The following is a 16,657-nucleotide window of genomic DNA, read 5'->3' as shown; positions in this document are numbered from 1 at the left end:
GTACCTTTCCCGTGGGTTTTAGCCTCAATGATTTCACTGATGCGTCCAGGACCAACTGCATTTTGTGCCGTTAGAGTAAATTTATACCAAGTGCCACACTTCAGATTCTCAAGACGGTAAGACCGCTCACTGGGGCTGATGGAGAAACTGCCCCACTCTTCACTGTTATCCTCAGAGTACTGCAGTATGTAGCCTGAACAGAGAAACACCACACCACTTTATTGCTCAGTACCTGTGGTCATTTTGACAAATAAACCCCAAATGCCAAATTTTACTTCACTTTTACATACACTGTAAATTGATACACAGCACCTACTGTACTATGCAATGTTGACCTTTAAGGTCATCAAAATATTACACATTAATTAAAATATGGAATGCAAATATCAGTGCAGCCCAACCTCTGATGGAGCTCCCTCCATTATCTCCAGGGATCCAGAACAGCGTGATGGAGGTGGTCGTGGTTTTGGTCACTGTGAGGCGTGGTTGGTCCGGAGGTACTGAAATATTTTGAGAGTAAACACCAAAAAATAGTGTCATTTGTCAGCCCCTAAAAGTGCAGTCACATTTACCGCTGTACACCAAATGTCTGTGGGAAAACCATTCATTTCAATAGAAATCAGGAATTTTAGAGGATTTTCACATGCAGATTTCATGCAAGCGTTGCCCAACAGAAAGCTGCTTGGTTTGAAAGTGACTTCTGTAAGAGCTGTGCTCATACATCACGACACAATTGACAATTTACCTTTTTGCGCACAATTTCACCGTGAAAATTGCAGAGTATATTCTGATTATTTGATCACAAACACACCTTGGACCTGAAGATTTAGCATGATCTCATCTGAACCCCAGTTATTGCTGGCAACACATCTGTAGTACCCAGAATCCTCTGCTTTGATGGTACGAATAACAAAGCTGCCATTGCTGTGAGTGCTGCGACGACCATCGATTGAAACTGGAGCAGGTGTACCATTACTGCAGGAAAACATCAGTTTCATATCGGTTTCATATAGCAAATAAAAAGCAAATAAGCAAGAATGAATTCATTCAGGTGTTTCATGCATGATTTGTAAAAATGAATTCACAAAAAAAGTTATATTTCCCCCAAAATCTTTAGAATACTTTACAATAAAAAAGACACATTTTGACAAGATTTACAAAATGACTTCTTCGTAAGCAAGTGCAAGAATGTTTTGTCTGGCTAAAACAAAGGCTGGAGTTGAAGAATTTACAATGTTTAAATGTAAAGAGCATATACATCAAACATACTTTCCCTTCAGCCATTTGATGGTTGGAGGAGGGTCTCCGACTGCTTTGCATGGAAGGACAATGTCCCTCATCCAAGGGGTGGTCACTGTGCCACTGAACGTCAGGATTCGAGCAGGGGCTTGAGGAACAAACAATGCCGATTCAATGGCAGACTCAAATCCTCTCACTCTTCTGTCATTTTGCTCCTGCTATTGGTACAATAGAGTGCTGCAGGGATGATGTATTTTAGTGGCCAAAAGCTGCCAAAACCCAGAAACGAGTTTTAGCACTTCCAGTGCCATCTTCCGGAAGTGAATGTTTCTTTTAATGGGCTAATTGCCTGAATTAAGGTGATAACATAGACTCAAGATTTTCTTTTAATTCTATGACACAGAATACATCAGTAATACCCTCTTGTGATTTTTTGAAAGCTTTTATTTGTCTTGAATAAAGTGAATCTTGAAAATCTTGAAGTGGCTAAATGGGATTATAGAGTTTGATGGGGGAAATGAAACATCATCAAGCTGAACATGAAAAGACATTACTCATTAGTCCACTTTCACAGCCTCATTAAGTTTATAATCACAATCTTGCAAAATATTCTAACTAAACATTTCAGGGAAAACACAGACTGGAAACCATGTCAAGTAGCTTAATGGTGGTGACATTAAAGTCACGTGACCGTGGTGGAGCTCATTTATAGCCTAAGTTTAACTTTTTACCCCTGGCTATTATATTTAGGCTTCAAAATTCACAGAAGTTGTGTTCATTTGTGATGATTATCATGATGAACAAAACATGTAAGATTTATAAGCTTTTGTTGGCCAAAGAGCTTATTTTTCTGCAATAATCCAAAAGCCAATGGAAAAATCCTATTGGGTTTTTGTTGAGGGAATCAGGGTAATGCAAACTTACGGGTTGGCTTACAACAATACGTCATCCCTGAAGAACTCTATATGGCTGCATTTGTATAAAGTTGTACCTTTAGCTTGGGGCTCTACGGTGATAATCTCACTTGTATTCCCACGACCCGCCGCAGTGACCGCAACAACCCAGATGCTGTACTGCCAGTTCTGGTTCAGGTTGGTCAAACGACGGAAGTAAACATCAGGAGCAGCCTCAAACTCACTGATCACCTGTAATGCCACCCGATGAAAAGCTTTTATAAGAATAACAACAAACAAAAATACACTCTTACATTGTTTTTACATTTAGGACATTGGTGTCCAACCCCACTCCTGAAGAGCAGCTTCTCTGCCACGTTCTGCTCCAACAAACCTGCCTGCAAGTTTCTAGTGATCCTTAAGACCTCGATTACTTGGTTCAGGTGTGTTCAATTCGGGCTATCAGAAGATGCTCTTATCTAGCATGACTTGCACATGGGCTGCAAAATTTAATACAAATGTACCACTTATGCCACACTGCACGATTTTCAAAGTTGTCAGATAACTGTTCTTTTGACACTCCACGACTATCTGCGGTAGCATTGAGCTGCTGCTGTGTGCACACTGCACGATGGATCGGCAACAGGAGGTTTCACGTTGCACGACTTTACAATAGGAAGAAGAACTCTGTCTGGTCTGTAAACTAAGTTTCACAACCAAACACACGCGAAAAGTGAAAAGGAAAGAACGCAAGATCACGTGTGAGACTGAAATTGTTATAAAAAATGGTAGCCCAAGCAAGAAGCTTGTGATCCAAATTGTCTGTGCACTGATTTGCAGTGACAAGGAGAGAGAGAAAAAAAGATTAAGGAGGAGGAAATGGTTGGGGAAACGAGGGGGAACAAGGATTGTGTGTTCTGCAAAGAGAGTTGGAGGTAAATAAATATATTTGCAAAGTGCTACTGTTGCGGCTGGTCAAGCAAATGTTTGTGCTTTGTTTCTGTTTGATATAAGTTTAAATATATTTATTAAAATACTGATATTTTAGTCTTTAATTCCTCCCTGCACTTCCTGCTGCCCTGTATCTTGCTCTCTCATTGGCTGTAGGTCATCACCGATGTAATTTTCAGTCAGAACACATTCACACAACAGGATTTTGAATCGCAGACAGATCCGGATATTTAGCATGCTGTGCTCTGACACATCGGCGATTCTCTCAGATCGCGTCTTTGATAATTCACACTGCGTGATTGTCACTCGCATGAACGAGCACCGATTTGCCTCCGAATTCGGCCATTTGTCGGCAATTTCGCTAAAATCGCTAAATCTGTCGACGAGATCAGCCAATCAAGGTCTCAGAATTACAAGAAAGCTACAGACTGAGTTGGAGCTAAACTCTGCAGGACATTGGAGGACAGACTTGCCCAGCCTTGGCTTACAGTGATATACACTGCCTACTATAAAAAAGAGGAAACAGTATGTATTAAGCAATAAACATTCAAGCTGAATTTGCAAATGTAGTAGGTCATTCAGGTGTCCTATACCTATATACTTTTTGAAGGAAAAATCCGCTTGTTAAGTCTGATATCACAAGTCACCATTTCCGGAAGATGGTATATAACACCGTGAGTTTATAAAAGCTTACCTTAAATATGTAATATAAATAAATACTCCTTATAAATGCTGTTGAGATAGTATTCTCATTTGAAACGAGTGGAGGCTTGGACCTGGAAACAGTATTCCTTACATCACAACTTAACTCTTACTTCAATGTTTCCCAACCCTGTTCCTAGAGGCACCTCAGCACTACACATTTTCAATCTCTACCTAATCAAACAGACCAGAATAAAATCATCAGCTCATAAGTAGACTCCCAAGACCAGAAATAGAGGGGTCAGATAATGTATAGTTTTGGCAGTGCCTCCAGAAAACAGGATTGGAATTCTGAGAATAAAATACTGTTTAGTAAATCATGATATTTGCAGGGCTGTTCGGGTTGTGCAGAGTCACACAGAGCCACAGCTTACGCTCACCGTGGGGTAAGGGTTGGAACAGAAGACAGTGTATTTCCGGATGATCCCGTTGAGCTTGAATGGAGGCAGCCAGGAAACAAACACCACCGAGCTTGTGGAAGCAGCTGCCTTAACTCCAGCCGGAGGGCCAGGAACTGGTTTTAGCAAGAGAAATAACATCATTCATGGAGAAGAAGCACTAGAAAAGACATCTTGTATGCCACAAAGCAAGAGACCTTCAGCTTCTAACTGCATGTAAAGGTGAGGTGTGTTATGTCACATGGTTTCTCCAATCACCCCTATTAGTTTGGATTGATTTTGCCTTTAGGTTGAGATGTCTGTGCAATGAAGTCAACCTACAAAATTGGCTTACTTCAGGCGGTGGTCATGATCCTGTGTTCCCCTGGTCTTGTGTGGACTATATCCTGTTCTGCTCCATGTTTTGTTGTCCTTTGTAGGTTTTCTAGTTGATTAATTCTTTGATTGTAAGGGGTTGTTGAGTCCATAACAGAAGAAATCAATGAGAGCAAAGTCTGGGAGGTAAGTGAAATTAGCAATGTCCAGTAAGTCCTGGATGTAGTCCTGGAGTGAGAGAGTTCTTTGGTGAAGGCGGATTAGGATCTGCTGGATCCATATTGGCGAAGTCTTCTGTTATGGACTCAACAACTCCTTACATGAAGGTTTGTGCTGAAATCTCTTCTGTCGGAGTTCTGTTTCACTTTTTAATCAAGAGTGGAAGATGGTGAAACTAAACTAAACTACTGTCTTTGACAATTCTCAGTCACTGATTGGAAAAATAACAGCTAGAGCACAAAATAGATAACTGTAATATATATGAAATAGCATGCAATTTGTTGCAGTGAATTTGATGTGGGATGTGTATTCATTTTTACCAGGATATGTTGTAAAAAGCATACAGTGGTGGTCAGGCACCCCTGGTAAATATGATAAAAAATGGCTGTAAAAAATAAATCTGCATTGTATATCCTTTTGATCTTTCATTCAAAAAATTCGCAAAAATCTAACCTTTCATTGAAGTAAAATAATTGAAAGTGGGGGGTAAATCACATTATGAAATAAATGCTTTTCTCCAAAACACGCTGGCCATAATTATTGGCTCCCTGTTATTAAATACTTTTTGCAACCTCCTTTTGCCAAGATAACAGCTCTGAGTTTTCTCCTATAATGCCTGATGAGTTTGGAGAACAACTGACAAGAGGTCAGAGACCATTCCTCCATACAGAATCTCTCCAGATCCTTCAGATTCACAAGTTCATGTTGGTGCTTCTCTTCAGTTCACTCAACTTATCAGGTCAGGGAACTGGGACGGTCATGGCAGAAGCTTAATATTCTTTTGATGCACATCAGAACTATATTCTTTGGTTTAACTCATTGTGATGGATGATTAAGGGAATTTGGCCCAAAGATCAAAAGGATAAACAATGCAGTATTTTTTACAGGCATTTTTTATCATATTTACCAGGGGTGCCATTAATTCTGACCACCACTGTCCAATTTAAGGAGCAATGTAAGTGAGAAAAAAAGTGTTAAGTGCAGAAAATCCCTTGCTGGGTATAGTCACCACGGATAACAACTACCATTTGCAACATGTCCTTTGCGTTTGGATCAATGACTGAACAATCATTTCAAACTTGGCAGATGTTGTCGAAAGGGACTTGAAGATGTTAAATTAAGTTTACGATTGAAAATTGACTATAAGTACATCACCCTTTTTTGTTGTTTCTCTAGATTAAACTGGAATCATGAAGTATTTTTAGCATAGTAAAAAATTGCCTATGTAAAAGAATGCAAGTGTGTGCAATTGGAGGGAGTCTCACCATCCTCTTTGGTGCGTGTGTAGATCTGCTCGCTACGAACGCCGTCTCCGGCTCGAGTGAAGGCCAGGACCTGGATACTGTAGTTGGTGTATTTCTCCAGCCGTTCCAACTCTAGTGAAGGCTTGGTGGTTGTGATGTTCCTGATCTCTCCCAGCTCTGCAACACACACACAATCTGTTAACTGATCTGAGGTGGTGGTGTGTATGTGTGTGTGTGTGTGTGGGGGGGGGGGGGGGGGGGCTGTTTAATAAATCAATTGTTTTTCTACATCGAACGGCAATTAAATGGAGATCAAATGAAGACTTACAGGTGTATGCTTACAGTAAATGGCCTGCTTCTCAATTCACCCCCAAGGAACCACCCATAATCCCACTTGTATCTCTTTTTCAAGGACACAGGTGAGTTTCAAGGACCTCAATAGTGTATCAAACTGTGCTCAGAGCTACCTAGGTAGTCTGCAATTAAACTTCAAAGATTTAAAAATGAAACGTTTCTCATCAGATTCTTCCAAGACCACATTATCTGAGGAATTAAGCCATAGCCGAACATTTTTTGAGCAATACAACCTTTGCTGGGATGTCTGATTAAAAAGAAAGAAAGAAAGAAAGAAAGAAAGAAAGAAAGAAAGAAAGAAAGAAAGAACCCCACTATATTTCCCACTAAATAAATTCAGTAAAATTGTATGCATTCAAAACCAACACAAATTAAACCTCCTAACAAAATATCTATATTTTGGCATGTGCCATATATCATGTCAGGGTTATGTTAAAATTGTATACATTTATTGACTTAACTCTCATCATCATCATTTGCACTGGACGATTAATTGCATTTTGTATAGTCATAGGTCACGGTGTCCTCTAAAATACTACAATACACAACACATTTACAGACTGCAGCATGTGCCAACATCCCTTTTGATTTTTACCCTTGCATCAATATCTTATTGTAGTTAAATTATTAATGGCTCTGCAGTGCAGCCTGGAAAACGGCCACTGCTCTTTCTGCCGTGTGCTCTCTGATACTGACATTCATCATGCTTTCAAAAGATCATATAAGTGTTAAGAAGGTCACATTTTCTGAAGCCAAAACCTAATATTTGGTCTAGAGTTTATCTTAAAAAAAGCTTCCTTTGTCTAATTAACCGGTTGTGATCAGGCTGAAGTCTGATCAAATAATGAATCAAAAATAGATGTTTAAAATCACATTATTAAAATCACATTATTATCACTTTGCATTATTATTATATTATTATAGATTTTTGGCAAGAGATTCTCAACCTTTGAGTCCCCCATTGTCCACAACAATATTCGAAGGCTTGATAATGTTTGATTGAAAATAAAATTTCAGGATTTCCACTTACCTGATTTTTTTTTACCAGGATTTTCTTACCACTGAATGTATGTGACTTTTTTCCAGTCGATCTTGATTTGGACATGACTTTTGAAGAATATTTTTTACTCAAAATTTCGACCCTTTAAAATCATGGCTCGCAATAACTAGAAAATTTATATTCATTATAAAAATTGTGTTTGATTTTGATTTTCTGTAAGATTTTATTAATTTACATGAAATTATCCCGGGTCTATAAACTTTTTTACATTTCACCTACTCATATATACAGGTTTTCCAAGACAGTGGGAAAACTGGTTAGTCAAAGAAAACAATATTGTGGGGATGAATTCAAATAAGAAATATCTTGATTTGTAGTTGTTTGAGCTCATTTTAATGCTCGTTTCATTTTATTTTAAATCATTTTATTTTGCGGAGCTCCCAATAAGTGAGTCCCTTTTTTTTTGCCCCTTTTTATCTTAGACGTCTAGGCTGTGTTTGGACCGCTATTAGATTGTCTTTTAAATGCAAAATTGCTTGCTGGGTTGGGAATGGTACTAAACCTCTATACAGTAAGTAAATCACTTTAGATAAAAGAATCTGCTAAATGAGTGATGGTAAATCTAAATGTAGCCAATCTGTCCATTAAGTATATGTCCTACTGCCCTCTGTTCCATCACTTTCTGTCCCCAATACGACAAAGCCACCATGCCCTCTGGTGGTCTGAGGTACAAATGCAATTGAATTGAAATTTTGTCCATTAGTGTTTTCATTAAGTTAGTAAACAGAGTATCCACCTTATTGTGCAATGGGAAAGTGAGCTATTTTCTGTGAATGTGCGAGATTTACGATTTCCATTATCCGCTATATTTAAATAAATAGAAGAATAACAAAGTGCTGTAAAAGGTAAAACTACCAAAACAGTGTTTATGATTATGGTAATAACTTGTAATATGATCAAAAATAAAGTAAAATATATTGAGTGAAATAGTATTTAAATTTAAAAGAAATGTTTTCAGTTTGAATATAATTTATTCCTGTAATCAAAACTGAATATTCAGCATCATTACTCCAGTCTTCAGTGTCACATGATCCTTCAGAAATCATTCTAATATGATGGTTTAGTCCTCAATTATTATTGGTGCTAAATTAATAATGGTTGTTATAATTATTATCATATATGTTTTTGTGGAAACATTTTTTTTCCACAGGATTCTTTGATGAATAGAACGTCTAAATCAACAGCTTTTATTAGAAATATAAATCTTTTGTAACATTACAAATGTCTTTACTGTCACTATTGATCCTTGCTGAGTAAAATACTAATAATTTGCATTTTTTTAAACGTACTTATCCCAAACTTTTAAATGGTAGCGAATCACAGTTTAAGCAGCAAAAAAAAAATTGTTGATGTTGATAGTGGTGCACCAAATCATGATATTAGAATGATATCTAAAGGATCATCCTCCAGTTGGCCAAAACACCAAGGCCTCTGCAATCTAAAACAATCAAAACTAAAAATGCCCTTTATCCAAGAACAGACCTTAAGAACTGGGGGTTGACATCTGTGAGCTACATCATAATTTTGCATAAATGTATGAAAGTCTGGAACCTGACCTCCATCAGGTAGGTTGGCCCAGTAGATGACCCGATATCCCAGCAGCATGCCGTTGAGCGCTTCTTTGGGCAGAGCAGACCAGGACAGAGAGATGGTCTCGGGAGTGGTGGCTGTTGTCACAACGTTCTCAGGTGGGCGACTGGGTACTGTGGTGGGTAAACAGAACAGATAGTGTTAAGGCCCTGATACACTTCAAATCGAAAGTGCGAAGAATGAACTGGTGTGACGTCATTTCGAAAAAACGCAAGCTTTTTCTGCGAAAAGAAAACAAACTTTGGAAAGGTTTTACTCTCGCTGGTAAACACAGTATGCTGATTTCACATGCTATCGGAAATTAACAACTCCCCACTTCTGAATTCATGATTACAAACTCTTTGCATTCAAGTGCTTTGTTGTTGTTGGAAAGAACAGGGATCATGAAGGACACCAGGTTTATTCTGGCCTATTTATTCAGAAAATCTGGTCCCTTTTGAACATTCTACTACTATAAGTAACTTTGCAACTACATGTTATCTAACTCTCAGATAGAACAAAACATAACCCAATAACAAGGGTTATTAAAAAAGCTATTGCTAAGAAAGAGCTATTTATAATGAAAGTTCAAAATTAAAAGTGGCTGTTTTTAAAGACTTCAATGGTTATTTGGGAACTCCCATGTCAAAATCCAGCTGTCAGTCACTGATCCCAAAAAGTGCACATAGTAAAAGGTGTGTCATTACAGTCAGGAGATTGAATTATTGTAGTCAATAGTGATAGCATGCACTTTCAACAATTTCTGAAAGATAATTAATTCAACCAAAGTCAAGGGCTAAGTGTCCAACTGAAAGTCACATAATGAAACACTAATCACCATAATGGCGACTTCAACAACTTGTAACACATACGCAAACTTTGTTGTGGTCTTGCTGGGATCATACCAGCACCCAAAAGACAATATATGCTGGTCAGCATCCCAAGCTGGTCCCAGCATGCAAAACATACCTTGTGCTGGTGACCAGCAATGCTGGATTTTTCAGCAGGGAACTCTTAATTGTGATGGATGGTCCTCCAACAGACATTTGATTGACTATAAGTAACTCTGCAACTACATGCTAAATTATTCTACAAAGCCTAACTCTATCATTTTACTAATACTCTACTAACACTCTAATGAGAGTTAGTTGACATGTACTGTAGGTGCAATGTCACTTACTGTCAACAGAATGTGTTAAAGGAGCCATTAATATAAAGTGAAACCGAAAATTATAAATTATATTTAGCGTCCCATTCATTGACAATCATATAATTATTCACAGCACTATCTAGATTCTGGAATTTCGGTAAAATGCAGGCTATTTTCGCTGTGTATAAAACATACAATCCACTTCAAATGATTATTCATACAGTATATGTAAATATGCACTACTTTAATGACAAGGTGATGTAGCTGTCGTGAAAAAATCGAATAAAGAATATCAGTCACAGCAGCAATCGTTCTCTGCCATGTTTGAGGTTTAAGGCCCGCCCATCCACGCATTTATTGGTAAGTGGTACCCAGTGAATACGACTTGAGAGGGCATTCATGTCCAATTTTTAACAAGGAATCTAATTATTTATGATAATTCCAATCAGGCAGCGTTATACTGTCGTTGGTCCGTGTTGAGGCCTCGCCTTCTTTGATGTGAAATTTTCTTGGTTCATTTCTTCTGTAATCACCAAAGACCAATAATTGTTTAAAGGTGTTTACCAGCAAACCTTTTCAGACTGTTAGCATTGGCAAGCTGTTTCAAACTCCCGAAACAAACTCCAAACGAACTTTCATTTGGCCTGATTTTGTTCGAAATTACTTCAAATCTGTTTGTTCTTCGGTTTTGCTTTAAGTAAATTGAGCGAAGAACAAAAAAGAACTTTGATGTGAGTATCAGGCCAGTATGTAATCACAAACTATGCATGTGAATTACTGTATCCTACAGATAAAATTGGAAGATGATAAGTGAGATAACTATTATATAAATAATAGCGTAAATTAATTAATCTTCAATATAAAGTCAATGGGATTTTTGTCCCCGCCACAATGCAAAGTATGTAAATTCAGCAAAGGTTATGATCAGAAAATGACTAACCATCCTCTAGCGTGGTGATGGTGATTTCCTCTGAGGTGGGACCCATTCCAGCCCGATTGGCCGCTTGCACCCGCACCTCATACTGGGTGTACTTCTTCAGGTTATCCAGAGTGAGGGTTTCGGTGTCCCCCGTGGTGTCTACATTGATGGTGTTGTACTGGGGACTGCCCCCTGTCCCAAACTCACGATAACACACTTGGTAACTTCGGATCAATCCATTCTGCAAGTGTTTGAGGGGGGGCTGAAAGATACAACAGAAAAGATATTGCAATATCAAAAAGGCAGTTTCTCAGCAAAATATGACTGCATTCCAGTTCTCTAAACAAAGTACTTCTCTGGTGACGGAAAAAGGGCATCATTTTGAGAATGTAAAAACTGTATGGCAGTATAAGCATGAAATTGTGTCCTGATATTAGCAAAATTCCTTACCTAAAACATCAACTTTTAGATTAGTTTAACAAACTGCTGTGGCGGCTTCAACATCACATTCCTCCACCATTTTTCTATGCTCTTTTCATCCACCATTTTATTAACAGAAAATCTCAATTGTAGTGTAAGGGATTGTGATGCAGATGCAGTATAAAGGAAGAGGAGATGGACCACTCATAGACACATGAATAGGAGAAAAAGTAACTGTTGTAAGTCTGAAATAGTGAATAGTTTTTTTTTACTCTAGAACTATTTAAAGGGACTTTTCTGGGTTCAGATCAGATGGAACAATGTTAATGTTAATGGTTAAATTGTTAAAAAGTTTTTGTTCCCCCGAGGAACTATGCGTTTGATCACAAAACTTTTGTGATGGAAATAATATGATATATTTTCCATCTAATTTTTTTTCCCATATACCGTATGTATTTGGACGTATACCCAGTGGCAAAGGCGTAGTTTCGGTTTGAACATTGGGGGGTTGTGAACCGTTTAGCAAGCTCCCTCATGAGATTTATTTATTTATTCATTTATTTGTTTGTTTGTTTATTTAATTTTACCAAATTGATTTTTTTGTGTTATCATCCACGCATGCATTGATAACATAACTGCAATAAAGTAATAGTCTAGTTAGCATTTACTTGTTTACATAGGATAATAATGTATTTTATTTTATTTAAGCACCTAAAAACTTATCAGTTTGACAGCATTTTTAAATCAAAGCACCATGGTAGGTCAAACTAACTTTACTTAACATTTTCTTATATTGAAAATGTTAATTTCCTGTCATCTCTTGGAATATCTGAAAGCGTTTCCTAATATCTGTCATTACAGAACACATTTTGGGGAAAACCTATTGTTTTGTCAATAATTCAAGAAGGTCCTCTTGATTCTAACTTGTAATAAGCCTCAAAACTCAAATAGTTCTTGTAATTGTTTAACTATAGCATTTGTTACAATAAGGACATAATTACAGGTAAGATCATTGATGGCTCCTCATTACCATGCTAAGGCCAATGTTCAATTTTTTCTTCCTTTTTTATCTATTGCATTTGTAATGAAAAACAGCAGCCTACACATTCAGAAACTGCGCCACAGTTGTAATATAAATCATTGGTGAAAAATCCATTAACATAACATCTATTATAAATTCTACAAGTTAGTGAAAATTTACCACAATAAATACCACATTGATAAATTCCAGTAAAGGTGGTCATGAGTATTTTAAAAAGCTTTCTAATTTATGTTGATGATGTTTTCTTCTCTTTTCATCAGTCTTTTCAGTTTATGTGGCTGTTTTAGATCATGTTTGACATTCTCCATAGTGTTTTAAAGCGGTAAATTCTTAATAGGTTGCACAGTTTATCGTTAGGAACGGTTTGCGCAAATCTTACAAAACTTTTCTCGCGAGACACTCATGCACAACCAGACTACATTCATAATACCCAGATAACGGGTTTGTTCGGTCCGTACGTGAACTTAGTGCTAATAAAAGCATTAAACACATGATGTATATAATTAATAATTATTACAATTCTGTTTCCAGTAATCATGGTATAGGCTATAAATATTGGGGTGGGATGGGGGGGTGGTATGGAGGGGTTGTGGTCTACTTGTTTTGGTTATGGGGGGGGGGGGGGGGGGGGTTAAGGTCATTATTCATTCTCCCTCAAATTGTTCTATACCTGTATGATTTTTTTTTCTTTTCTGTTGAACACAAAAGAAGATATTTCTGAAGAATGTTGATAGCCAAACAGATGATGGACTGATCAACTGTTAATACTGTTCAAAATGTCTTCTTCTGTGTTTAGCAGAAGAAAGAAATTCATACAGGTTTGAAACAACATGAGGGTTAGCAAATGATGACAGAGTTTTCATTTCTGGGTGAACTATCCATTTAAACCCAAAATATCCCTTCACAATGTACTGTGATGTAGCCACTAGCCAGCACAAAATCTAATTCTGCACACTATTCATGCGGGATAGCATGCAAATTCGTTCTCTGCCATGGGTGAGTAGTTCCTCAGTAGTACCTTCCACGTGACTTTGATGCCTTGGGATGAGATTGCTTCCAGCTGCACTTCTTGAGGAGCGCCATCAGGTGCTGGATCGATCACATGCCGGTCAGACAGAGGAAATAATGCACTGAGCCACTAGGTGGCGCCACAGATAACACAATGTCTGAAAGCACAGTGTACTGTAGAAAACCTGACAGTCTTTCAGGGTGTAAGAATACTCACGTGCTTCATCTGTGGTGATGGTCAGCTCATTGCTAGGTCGGCTTTCTCCGATCTGGTTTTTGGCAAACATGCGTATGTTGTATGTGGAGGCGGGGTGGAGCTCGATGATGGTGGCCTGATTCAGCTGAGGGGAGACGTCTTTGGTCATTTGAGATGCGGCCCATGAAGCTTAAAGGAATACAGAGAAAAATATGATTATGAAATATGATGCAGTAAACCACGAGAGGCTATGATACAGTAATTTCCCCACAGTTTAAAGGGTGTAGCAAAACAAAAAGACAATAAAAAATAATAATAATTACGTTTATTAATAATGACAATCCCGATTTGCAATACTTCCATGTGTATACTTCTTAAGTAATTAGTTCATTAGCCTAACTGTAGGCTATTTATGGTTGCCAAGCAACATAATGATCAAAGATCGTTCTATGAATGATTGGCACATAGAATTCAGCCAATGTGAATGTTACTCATCCAGTCGGATTTAATAAATCAATCTATTCAGACTAATAACTCAATCCAGTCTAAGATGCTGATCAATACCACATTCTGGCGGCGCTGAAACACACACACACACACACACACACACACACACACACACACACACACACACACACACACACACACACACACACACACACACACACACACACACACACACACACACACACACACAGTCAAACCAAAAATTACCAGATATAATTTGTGATATTTTTCTACTAGTGTGTGCAGGACACTATAGTTCATTATATAAGCGAGGAGAGCAAAATAAAGTAAACTGTCTCATATTATACCCAAAAATTCTGCATACAGTGACTACCAGTAAAATTTATAAAAATTTGGGAGCAAAAAGTATTCAGACACTTTGAGCTGATCATGTTTTCCTGAAGTGTTTTTTCTTTAAATGCTAAAGCGACCTTTTTACACCACAGACTGAAGAAAATTAAACTTTGCTTGCTAATTGGTTGATCTAAACTGGTATTATCTAATTGTGTAGTTAAATTTAACAGCTGACTGATATTAATCACATTTCTTTTGTGAGACAGTCTAACAGAAGGACGGACAACACCAGTGAACTTTGAGTTCTTGTCATATTTTATCACCATTTTCTAAACTATAGAGAATAAACTGTGATAATGTGAGACATGTCGAAGGTGTCTGAATAAATTCTGGTTTGACTGTATAAATGAATAAATCTCCTACCGGATTTGTTTTTATAGTTGATGTCATATCCTGTTATAGGGCTGTTTCCATCAAAGCCCATTGTCCAGCGAAGTGCGATGGTTCGGTCCTTCACTTCTCTGATCTCAACCTCAGGAGGGTCTGGACGATCTTCAAGACAATAATTAACACTTTGTCTTTAAAAAACAACTATAATATCATTTAGAATAATAGAATAGTATTGAACAGCAACAAAGCAGAAACTTTACCTTGCACTATCAACTGAATGATTCCTTTATCTTCACCGTAAGAGTTGATAGCGATGCAAGAGAAAAAGCCAGAATCTTCTCGGACAGTATGTAAGATCTGTGAAGACACACATTAGGATTTAAAAGGGATATCATCTTTTGACTAGTACATAAAGGCATTTTAGTAAATGCTGATTTAGAAATATGATTTTACATTCCAGTCGTTCATGTTTCATTTCGTAGAGATCAGTGGGATGGATTTTCATGATTGTGTCAGGGACGGTCTTTCGAATTATTACATTTGAATATAGTGTACAAATGACCATCAACAGACCGTGTAAAAAGTGCCAAAAAGATATTTCTATATATGAGCAATATTTTAGAGGGGAGCAAAATACAATCACTACAGAAATTCCCAGTACGTTTTCAGATTTTTTACAGATTTCATTGACTTTTCATGTCTGTGAGAACACCGAATCATATTTTTTTCTACAATGTCCTTACATGTTTCCTCAGAAGGGACAACACTCACACTGCAGCATCCATGAAGGCTTGTGTTTCATATCATATCCGGATAAAGTGGAGGTGGCACAAGCGTAACAGTTCAACCAAAGTACACAAGATTAAGTGCTTGACTTTATTTCAAATATCCAAGAAATCTTTTGTGCAATGTTAAACAAAACAATTGCCAGAACTGCAAACATATCCAATAATACTTACTGGAACCATCAAGAGCTCATTAAAATGTTTGAGGAGCCTCTTTATAATATAAGGTATATTTGTCTTCCAGAGTCATTTCTTTTATATATAAAGTCCTCCTAATGGATTGGTTGATTCATTCATTTGATTTTTGTAGTCTTCAAAATATATGGCCATTTTGAAATAATTAACCATCAGCACAGTTGACTTTAAGGATTCTGATCATGAGATTAGTTGTTGTATCAAGGCCAAAAATATTAATGCCCCCCCTCCTTTTCATGTAGTAAGGGCTTTAATTTCATTCAAACTGTTTCATAATCATGGAGAAAAGCACAAAACCATGAATACTAGGGTGGTCTGACTTCTGTACGTTTTTCTACTTCAAAATGTTATATTTAATTCAATGTGTTCCTTGCTGTTTCTTTGTAATTATTTGAGAAATGTATTTATTTATATTTTCTCAACACGTTTCAGATCCTGTTTACTCCTGTATTTAACATCGTCCACTCCGATCGGCCAAAACACATCTTAATACCAGGAGCAAACAGGGTCATTATTTGACTTATTTGACAAATAATTGTGATTAAAAATAAGTGTATATATGTCTGAGGTAATCCCAAACAGCAAAAAAAAAAATATATATATATATATATATATATATATATATATCTTTTCCTTTTCTAGACAAAATATATATTTGAAATATATGCTAAATATATGTTGCAATAGTGAACTCAATAAAATATATTTTTTAAATTGAAAATATATTCGCATATACCAAAATATATCATATACCAAGAAAACAGACATCAAATCTTACACTTAACTGTCTTAGGCTAAATGCAGATG

General features: G+C 37.1%; 1 protein-coding gene across 1 annotated transcript in view; it reads right to left on the bottom strand.

Annotated features, from left to right (window-relative positions):
- Positions 1 to 16,657, bottom strand: part of dscamb (Down syndrome cell adhesion molecule b) — a 174,289-nt gene that overhangs the window by 17,509 nt on the left and 140,123 nt on the right. Inside the window, exons 13-25 of the mRNA XM_077207616.1 lie at positions 15,131 to 15,227; positions 14,904 to 15,032; positions 13,701 to 13,868; positions 13,494 to 13,564; positions 11,035 to 11,275; positions 8,932 to 9,078; positions 5,983 to 6,138; positions 4,166 to 4,299; positions 2,231 to 2,384; positions 1,270 to 1,387; positions 812 to 975; positions 402 to 500; positions 5 to 193 (exon numbers count right to left, since the gene is read on the bottom strand). Coding sequence (XP_077063731.1) covers positions 5 to 193; positions 402 to 500; positions 812 to 975; positions 1,270 to 1,387; positions 2,231 to 2,384; positions 4,166 to 4,299; positions 5,983 to 6,138; positions 8,932 to 9,078; positions 11,035 to 11,275; positions 13,494 to 13,564; positions 13,701 to 13,868; positions 14,904 to 15,032; positions 15,131 to 15,227 — 1,867 coding nt within the window. The remainder of the gene's footprint in view (positions 1 to 4; positions 194 to 401; positions 501 to 811; positions 976 to 1,269; positions 1,388 to 2,230; positions 2,385 to 4,165; positions 4,300 to 5,982; positions 6,139 to 8,931; positions 9,079 to 11,034; positions 11,276 to 13,493; positions 13,565 to 13,700; positions 13,869 to 14,903; positions 15,033 to 15,130; positions 15,228 to 16,657) is intronic.

This window comes from Siphateles boraxobius, unplaced genomic scaffold (assembly GCF_051911475.1).
Source record: "Siphateles boraxobius isolate OS27281-9 unplaced genomic scaffold, OSU_SipBor_1 6, whole genome shotgun sequence".
NCBI lineage: Eukaryota > Metazoa > Chordata > Actinopteri > Cypriniformes > Leuciscidae > Siphateles > Siphateles boraxobius.
Note: the sequence above shows the minus strand (reverse complement) of the source record. Positions and strands in the feature narration are given on the sequence as shown.